Source organism: Pinus tabuliformis, chromosome X, assembly GCF_031772625.1.
Source record: "Pinus tabuliformis cultivar Carrire ecotype Pingquan chromosome X, CPIR1, whole genome shotgun sequence".
In the NCBI taxonomy this organism is placed as follows: domain Eukaryota; kingdom Viridiplantae; phylum Streptophyta; class Pinopsida; order Pinales; family Pinaceae; genus Pinus; species Pinus tabuliformis.
In genome coordinates, this window is record NC_142308.1 from 929,736,078 (window position 1) to 929,746,081 (window position 10,004).

Here is a 10,004-nt window from a genome sequence, read left to right on the forward strand (position 1 = left end):
TCATAATGTCCAATGAGAAATCAAGCTAAGTTGGATGTAGACAAATCCTAGATAGTATCATCATCGCCTGAGAACAAATCCATTCACTTATCTACAAAAAATCTTTAGGCATGAGTATCAAGTTGGGCATGTCAAAGGTATTTGACAAGCTATGATGGAAATTTATATCACACATGCTAACAACCTTTAGTTAACAAGACACCTAGGTCTCCTCAATATCAAGCCTCATATCCAAAACCTTCCACTCCATCGTTTTCAATGGATCTCTCTCAAGCACATTTTTCCCATCCAGAGGCATTCGTCAAGGAGATCTCATTTCACACTATTTATTCCTAATCATGGCCGAAGACTTGGGAAGATACATAAAACATGTCATCTCCACTAGATCCCTATATTGCTTATTTAATTTAATAAAATGATAACCTTCCTCCCACTAGCAATTAATTGATGACACCCTTCTCATGGGCCAACCAACCATCAAGGAAGCCTTAAACCATTAATCCATTCTTACTTACTTCACCAGTGTTTTGGAAGTTGCGTAAATATGATCAAATATCAAATCTTTTTCTTCAACACCCATATTCCCATCCAATCCCACATTTCCATATTCCTTGGTTTCCAACGGAGCTCTATTCTAACCAAATATTTAGGCATTTCTTTAGTGCAAGACCCTATCTGCTTCAACATTTGGGGAAACGTACTCTTCAAACTACAAAAAAAATATCTTGTTGGACTTTCAAAGTTGTCAATATTGCTAGTAGAACCATCCTATTTGAGTATTCACTTCAAGCTATCGCATCTCGAACCTGGTGTAGGTGGTTTAAAAACCCAGATGTTCTCTAGAGAAGGATATGGAAAAGTAAATACATTCCTAATGTCAATAGAAATCAAGTCATCAAGATGTAGGAAAAAATCAAAGGGTCACACCTATGGAATCATGCTTGAAGTAATAAGAATTTAATACAAAAATGTAGGTTCTCATAAATCCGTAGTGGAAACCTAGCTCTATTTTGGGAGGATTCTTGGAAACAACAATTCTCTTTAAATAACTCTAAAGACATAAATGAAAAAATAGAAAAAAAAATTGGCTAAATACTATTGGAACAACACAATGGAGAAAACTTAATGAAGGATATGGAACAACGACCTAGGAGAGAATTCTACCATCACCTCCAAAAATCACGAAGCCTTGCGTCAAGAGTTGGAACAAAGAAAAATCAAAACTCAAAAGGAAAATGATATCCTCGTATGGGGATAGAACCACTAAGGAGAATACAACATCAAATAGGCCTACAACATACTCATGAACTCAAGTACTCCAGTGGAGGAGAACTCTTGGAAACTAATTTGGAAGCTACATCTCAAAATGGAAATAATATCCTCATATGGGGACAAAATCATAAATGGGAATGCAACATGAAAGAGTCCCACTACCTACTCATGATCTTGGGAACTCAAGTGGAAGAGAACTCTTGAAAACAACTTTGGAAACTAAATCATTGGCACAAAATATCATTCTTTATCTGGATCATTATCCATAATAAAACTCTCACCTGAGACTATGTACAAAAATAGGGATTTCAAGGCCCTACGCAATGTTGAATTTTCCATTCCAACATTAGAACATCTTATGAATGACTATTTGGTTTCGTTAGAATTATGGGATTACCTAGAAACCATCTTTAGGAAAATCCTCAGAGACAATATGAACCTAAATAAAACTTTGAAGGAATGGCACACTAGAGTGTTTCATAATCCAATAATCAACAGATTTTGACAATTATTCCAAGGGTTAATAGTCTAGGAAATTTTGAAAGATTGCAATCAAAGAATATTTATAGATACCTTAAGAACGTTAAACATGGTTTGGAAAAAATTTATGGATAAGATCACGGAATCCATTTAGGCTTCTCCATGGCATAGTCAAGGTTAGGAATGTGACCCTTCTGAAGCCTCCATCCCCTCTCTTCTAGATCTTATCTATCAATGCTAACAAGTCATAGCTTACACACTCCTCGCACCCAAGCTAGTCCAAATCATTGGTCACCTTAGACAAAAGGCTTCATAGAACTGAATTTTGATGGTACATCCGAGGGTAACCCCTACCAATTATGGCGGTGCATTAAAAAATGATAAAGGAAACATTTTACATTTGTGCATAGGGGCCATTGACCATAACACCAACAACATTGTCGAACTTTATGTGGTAGAAAAAGGATTACAAATCACAAGGAAACTAGGCATATAAATTCTTGTTATGGAAGGTGACTCTAAAATCATTATCGACATGCTCGAAAGAATGCAAAATGGTTCCACTCCACCCAAATTCAATGAAATTTGGTATCTCCTAGCTAGCTTAGAAAATATTGCACATCAACTCGTATCCATCAACGTGATCATTCTCCAACATGTCCTACGAAAATGCAACAAGTTGGTAGACCAACTAGCTAATGAAGGGTTGAACTTCACCTTAGAGCTTTGGACTTTCAGTGGCAACAAATATCCACTAACCAATGAAAACATGTATGTTAGGACATCATCCAACAAGACTAAATTACCCACAATGAGTGTGAATCCACCAGTTGTTCGTGTGACCATGACAATTAATCATCAAATGAGCAAGAAGACACATCAAAGAAAATAATTAATAACAATCTTTCATATAACCCTAAAATTATGGTGTAGTGTTCCAAGTAGTATCACACATTGAATTCTATTACAAATCTATAATAGAACTTGTATACATTATTTCCATGTTTTACTTATTTAACTTAAATGCAATGTATTTAGACTTGAACTGTTTTTCTTATTATACACCCTTTCCCTTCTACATGTTAGTTGGGCGTTTAAGTGGTGTGTGACATCTCACTACAATGCTCTTATATAAACCTAATTTAATAACTACGTGAGATCATTGATACTTTTATAAAATTCTTAGCAATATATACATGTTTTTAGTTATTATGTCATTATTAATTTAACTTAGTAAATATATTCTTTACCACTTATATTCTTTATAATTTATGCACAAATATTTTCATATAGTACCAAAAAAAATTAAACTAAAATACATTTTACTAGAAAAACAAGAAAACAATTATGATAACTATGAGAATCTATATATAAAAAAAAATAAAGTGAAGCTAATGGTAATACTTGCCACAAAATAAGTTACATCTGAGAATAAATTACAATGGCATGTAACAAAAATAATGAAAGAAAAAATACATTTTCTACTATTGATAAACAAGCTAGAACTAATGCTAAGGAATTAAACGAACTAGTCAAATAACTTATGACTATACAAAAAAATTACAGTACAACTAATATTAACGATTTTAAATATCTCCGTTGTCCAAAAGTATGATGCAATGTAGAAATATTTTCACAAAAAATACTATGTACGATATACGGACAACGATAAATGAAATTTATTTTAAATACAGAAAATTGATAACTACATAAAATGGAATTGCATGTAATGAAAGAAACAATATTTAAATAGTTTATATTTAACATAAAAATGTTTATATAATTTAAGTAGTTTAATAATTAAGAATATAGTGGGCGGTTTCTCATCAACCTTCTACCGCTACATATCGTTTTCGCCGGGATTCACTGCACCGCAAAGCGCTCACCGTTTCGAGGAGCAGATAACTATGGAAGACCTGGAGACCGTGGATTACTCAGCTGACCCCTTGGAGGGGGTCTCCATCTGGCGAACCCCCAATGCCAGCTCAGAAGGTATGTTTTTCGATGATTTCTCTGGGGTTTACTCTCAGTACTCGCATGGTGAATCTTCCAGATCTCTACCGGTGGTCCTCCCGGACGAACCCCCCACCTGGCCGGCTCTCTCGACGCCTCCCCACTCTCCGGCGACCCTGGGGTTTGTTGCTGGCAGCCTAAACCCTACCCTAGGGTTAACCCCACAGACTGTCGGTTCATCTCACCGCCTTCCCCACAACCCTAACCTGGTTCTTGCCTCTTCCGGCCCCCTGGGTTACCTTGGTCCCTCATCAGGCTGTTTTTCTTCCGTACCCCCGCTCTCGGGCCCCATTTCTGGTTTCTCTCACGATTCTCCTGCTGGTATCCCTGCAACCTTCCAACCCTCGGCACCAGCTCATATCCCTCCACCGGCTTCTGGCAATCCGAGGAACCCTATCCCGCCCGGCGGCCCTAGAAGGAAATCAAAGTGTTTCAAATCAAGAGAAGTTGATTATTTTCTCAGACTGGAAGAGGACATTCAGTGGGGCGAAGCGATGGATTTTGCAGATCGGGTTTTGGTCGGGTGCATCAGGGGACGCAGCTATACGGCGGCACGCTTGAAGGCTTGGGCTACTGAGATTTGGGGGCATCACTTGGTTGATATCCCGTTTATGCAGACATTTGTGACGGGATGGTTTGCACTTAGGTTCGCGCGTGTCGATCACACAAACTGGGTTTTGTCCTCACATTGGCACTTTGACCACGCGCCTGTGCTCCTCAAGCGATGGACACCATTATTTGATCCTGAGACAGAGCAGATTGGGGTTGGTCCTACCTGGATTCGACTACCCGGACTCCCTCTTCAATACTGGTCAGAAGAAATCTTCAAGCGCATAGGCAATGCACTCGAAACTTATATGGGCTATGACAAGTCCTATCTATAGACGGGCATGATGGCTTATGCCAGGATCCTCATTTACATGGATACTCGGGGAGGAATTTATGAATACATTACTATTCAGTGGAGAGATTCGGCGCGAAGGCATATTATCGACTATGAGGGCATCCCATATCGCTGCCGCAGATGCCACAAAGTAGGGCATCTCTACAGGGACTGCCCGCTTCTACGGAAAACACAAAGGAATGAGCAAGAAGAGGTCGCTAATATCAACCGGTCGACACCTCTGGATCAACATCCGGTTCAGCCTCCTGAGACTCATCAGCGCTCACCAGGGGAAGATACACCTCAGGATGGACCTGGACCTGCAAGTATTGAGACTATTGCACCTCCCCCGGCACCGCCATCGTCCTTAGAGGCTCAGGAGCACACACTGACCCCTTCGACGGACACAGCGGTTACGGGTATGTCATCTCCTCCTAACTCTTTGACATCTTATGCATCTTGCATTTCATCGGTCTCTACACACTCTGTTCCCCCTGTTACTCTAACATCATTCTCTCACTCACATTCATCCCTCACTTGCTCGATCCCGCCTCCTCCTCCTTTGGCTCCCCCCCCTGATTACTTCGACCTCTGCACTATCTAAGCCATCTCCCCGATACTCCCTTCATCCTCGGATCAAAGACAGAGGACCGAATGTTATTGGTCTTGACCCTGTTAGTCCCCCCACCTCCCACAAGTCCACTCTAGGTCGTCCATCCCGTATCACTAAAGCTAGGCAGACTGTGGATGAGGAGGTCGCCCTTGGGTGACAGCATACCATTTTTGGGGCCCTTAGAGCGAAGGATGGCCCTCCACCTCCTTCCTCATGAAATTCCTCTCATACAATTGTAGGGGGTTTGCTAGTTCAGCCAAAAAACTAGCACTCAGGAGGTTGTTAACCTCGGATCGACTGGATATTATTTTTCTACAGGAGACCCTCTGCCAGGCGGACCATCTCATTCGCTCTCTTTCTTCTTGGCTCCCGAATTGGACTTTCCATGCACTTGATGCATTAGGCAGATCTGGGGGCCTGGCTATTGGGGTCTGTAACAAGACTGTGGACATTTGCAATTTTTGGGGAGGTAAAGGGTTCATAGGCCTCGACATACACGAACATACTCTTGCAAGGGATATCCGCATTATAAATGTCTATGGACCCTGTTCTGATCGAGGTACTTTCTGGAGATCCCTACTTGAAAGGGGGCTCTTTCAAGCTGATAACATCATTTTGGGGGGGGACCTTAATTTCTCCCTGGGCTATTGTGAATCCTGGGGGCATATGGCCCAAGTGGATACTCTCTCTGATACCATCTCCTCCCTATTGGAGGGCCACCACTGGGTTGACATACCCTCTGCTAGACTCCAGTATACCTGGACAAATAATAGGAGTGGAGATCAGAGTTTAGCCATAAGACTTGACCGATTCCTCATTAAAGAAGGGTTATATAATGATCTTCCAAGAGTTCGTCAATGGGTAGGATCGGGTGGCTTATCGGATCACAGGCCTATCTTCCTGGAGGTAGATGGCCTCGCACGCAAAATTAAGAGCCCCTTCAAATTCAATGCTGCCTGGCTTCAAGATCCATCATACATTCAGCTGGTCCATGAATACTGGCAAAACAACCCAATCCGGGAAGATGAGGAACTGTCTACAGGATTTGTCAGGAAGTTAACTGAACTCAAGCTGATTACTAAAAAGTGGGCACATCAGAAGAGGATCCAGGATAACCACACTCTCATGGAGGCAGAAAGGATCATCACTGAGTATGAAAACTCTTCATCAGGAACTTTCATCTCCCCGGAGAGTAAGGAACAGTATAACCAACTGCTTGCTAAGCGATCTCAAATATTGAAGGAAAGAGAAGAGAGCATGAGATTGAGAAGCGGGGCTATTTGGCTCACTGAGGGCGACAATAACACAAAGTTCTATCATAAATTTGCTAATGGTCGGAAAGCCATCAATACTATATGGGAATTAAAGGATGAGCATGGCCTCACCATCTCCAATCAGCAGAATTTGGCCAGGCTGGCCACCGAACACTTTAGAGGTATCTATAAGGCGCCAGGGAATGTTAATATACTGGAGATCATGAGAGTGGCGGAGCTTTTTCCCAGATATGTGGACCAGGACAATTCGGAGGAGATACTAAAGGAGGTGACCATGGATGAGCTGGAAGCAACTCTGAAATGGTTTAAAAAGGACAAAAGCCCTGGTCCAGATGGATGGACCATTGAATTTTACATCTCTTTCTTTGACATTTTGGGCCAAGATTTATTGAGTATAGTGGAGGACAGCAGGAAAAGAGGTCGGATATCATCAGCTATCAAATCCACATTCATAGCCCTCATACCTAAGACTGATGATCCGACCTCCTTTGATGATTTCCGACCCATCTCACTCTGTAACTGCCTTTACAAGATTATTGCCAAGATCATAGCAAACCGTCTCAAGCCCATCCTCTCTCAGCATATATCATCAGAACAGTTTGCTTTCCTTCATCATAGGCATATCCATGAAGCCATAGCTACAGCACAGGAGCTCATGCATACTCTTCAAATCAAGAAGCAGAAAGGAATGATTCTCAAGGTAGACCTCTCTAAGGCATTTGACAGAACAAACTGGCTGTATCTTAGGTTGCTGCTCACTCATCTTGGATTCCCATATGATTTTATCAAATGGATGATGAGTTGCATCACTGATGTAACTTATAGTGTCCTCCTCAATGGAGAAGCTACTTCCTTTTTTACTGCGGAGAGAGGGCTCAGGCAGGGATGCCCTCTCTCACCGTTGCTCTTCCTCCTGATTATGGAAGGGCTGAGTAGGATAATCTTATCCACCAAGGATCGACACCTAATCACTGGAATCAAAATAGTGGATAATTTCTTCCTTACTCACCTCTTATTCGTTGATGATATCCTCATCTTCCTTAATGGCAGTATTGGTGACTCCTCCACTCTACATAACTCCTTCCTACTTTTCCAGCAGGCCACGGGGATGCAGATTAACAATAATAAATCCACCATTACATCAGTTGGCTGCTCAGCACATGAAATCAACTATGCCTCACAACGATTCCCATTTGTCACCTTGGAATTATCGGATGGGATTAAGTATCTGGGTTTTAGATTGAAGCCATCAGGCTATAAGATTGCTGACTGGTTATGGCTCATCTCCAAAGTAGAGAAGAGGTTACAAGTCTGGTACCACAAATATCTTTCGAGAGCCGGAAGACTTGTTCTCATTAAAGCGATCATTGAAGCTACACCTGTGTACTGGATGGCCCTGGCTTGGATACCAAGGGGCATACTGAACAGGCTCTAGAGCATATGCTGCAGATTCCTTTGGAAAGGGCACCAGCCAGGGCGCATTTTTGCATGGGTGAAATGGGAGACCATTACTAAGCCTAAGAGCTGGGGAGGATGGGGCATTAAGAGACTGGCTATCTTCTCTAAAGCTCTGGTAGCCAAACTCAGATGGAGTTTACTCACTGCAGACAGTCTCTGGACCAGGGTGGCTTATTCCAAGTACATTAAGCCTCTGACCATATTAGATTGGTTCTGTATCAAACATGGACACAATTATCACTTCTCCAACATTTGGAAAGCTGTCATTGATTCAATTCCCCTGTTGCGAGAAGGCATCACATGGCGGATCAAAGAAGGGAATGCAGTTCGTATTGGAGTGGACCCTTGGGTTGGATGTGGGAATGCCCACAGACTGCCGGCTGATCTTATTCAATATCTCCATGACAGAGGAATCACATATATCAAACACATTGGTGATCAAGCTAATTCCTCATTCCTCCAGCAGGCTTGGTTATCTGCCAGAGCTCTAAATCTGCCTCACCAATGGTATGATGATTGGAAGGATTATACTTCTGCTCTCACTCAAGCACATATCCGATTAATGGAGGGACCAGATGAGATTATCTGGGCACATGCTAAACATGGTGTGTACTCACCCAAGCTGGGATACCTTAAGCTTATGGAGCCTCATAAACCACCTGACATCCTTCCCACTTGGAAGTCGATATGGAAATTCAAGGCCGTGCCCAGGACAAGACTTCTGATGTGGAATATCATCTTTGATAAGATACCCACAGGTTCTAATCTCATGAAACGATCCTTCTATGGACCCTTTCGCTGTCATCTTTGTCTAAATGCTGAGGAGAGCACAGAGCACTTGTTTCTAACTTGCAGCTCGACCATTAACTTCTGGCAATCCATATCACCACATATCCCGCATCTGAAGCATTGGCATGGGAACACCCTACAGGGGGCTTGGTCTAACTGGTGCTCAGAGCATACAGGCAAGGCCAAGAACCTACCTCTGTTGATTTGTTGGGCTATATGGATAGCTCGTAATCAATCCATCTTCCAACTGAAGATGCCACACTGGCCATCGATTATTCTTCATACTGTGGCAGATTACAATTTATTACCTGATGAGGACCCTGCCACTGCACCTAGAACTCTCACTCCTATCCCCATTGATCACTCTAAGCCCTGGGCTTTTTTTGATGGATCCGCCCAGGATGATGGGTGCGGGGGGGGTGCCATACTTCACCTAACCGACAGACACCGCTACAAGATTCAAATTAACCTGGGCATAGGCACAAACAACTTCGCAGAACTCATCACAACCAAGCATATCATTCATTTTGCTATCCTAAAACAATGCAGACACTTACAGATTTTTGGTGACTCCAAAGTTGTTTGCAATTGGCTCAATAATGCATCTCATTGTCATGCATTTGCTTTAAGACATATTCTTGACGAAGCTAAGAGATTGATTACGTCATTTGAATCTTTTGTCTGTCATCACATCTACAGGGAACAGAACACCACTGCAGATCAGCTCTCCAAAGAGGCAGCGCACAGAATAGGGGAGGATTGGTGGATCCAAGAGGAAATCGATGGCACCTTTTATCAGTACTATCATCGGCCATTTGATGAACTATTGGAATGATGGGCTATAAGCCCATATACATATGCAGATATTTTTGCTTTTTCAGTATGTAGATACAGCTTAACAGAACATCTTTTTGTTTATATTACAGTATATATCGCTCTCTGCGAAGAGCTAGGCACAAATTTTGAACATAGATCTGACTTATTCACATGCTCCCTGCGTGGAGACTTTTATATATATAGTTGATTTAAACGAACTCGATAGGCATAAGCCTGCTTTTGAATATGCTTCGGCATCTGCAAAATGTAATTTTCTTAACCTTAATGAAAATTACGACTTTTTCCCAAGGGAAAAAAAAAATTAGGAATATAGATTTTTGGTGTAATGCATTTAAACAAAAGTACAAATTGCAGAGAGAAGAAGGTTTTGAATGTCTTAAACAAA

The 10,004-nt window shown here is 41.7% G+C and overlaps 1 protein-coding gene across 1 annotated transcript; it reads left to right on the plus strand.

The window, feature by feature from the left end:
* Window positions 1–4,658: 4,658 nt before the first annotated feature.
* LOC149142737 (uncharacterized) lies at window positions 4,659–9,617 on the plus strand. The gene is made up of 4 exons (XM_089451568.1): window positions 4,659–5,144; window positions 5,580–6,838; window positions 6,947–7,837; window positions 7,985–9,617. The coding sequence occupies exons 1-4, from the start codon at window positions 4,659–4,661 to the stop codon at window positions 9,615–9,617; spliced, it is 4,269 nt and encodes a 1,422-aa protein (XP_089307694.1).
* The last annotated feature ends 387 nt before the right edge of the window (window positions 9,618–10,004 follow it).

Excerpts from the sequence above, each read along its gene's own strand:
- LOC149142737 (XM_089451568.1), top strand. The coding sequence starts at position 4,659 with ATGGCTTATGCCAGGATCCTCATTTACATGGATACTCGGGGAGGAATT. Across the intron at positions 6,839-6,946 it reads CTGGAAGCAACTCTGAAATG|GAAAAGAGGTCGGATATCAT; the intron begins GTTTAAAAAGGA and ends GGAGGACAGCAG. Across the intron at positions 7,838-7,984 it reads ATCTCCAAAGTAGAGAAGAG|ATTCCTTTGGAAAGGGCACC; the intron begins GTTACAAGTCTG and ends CATATGCTGCAG.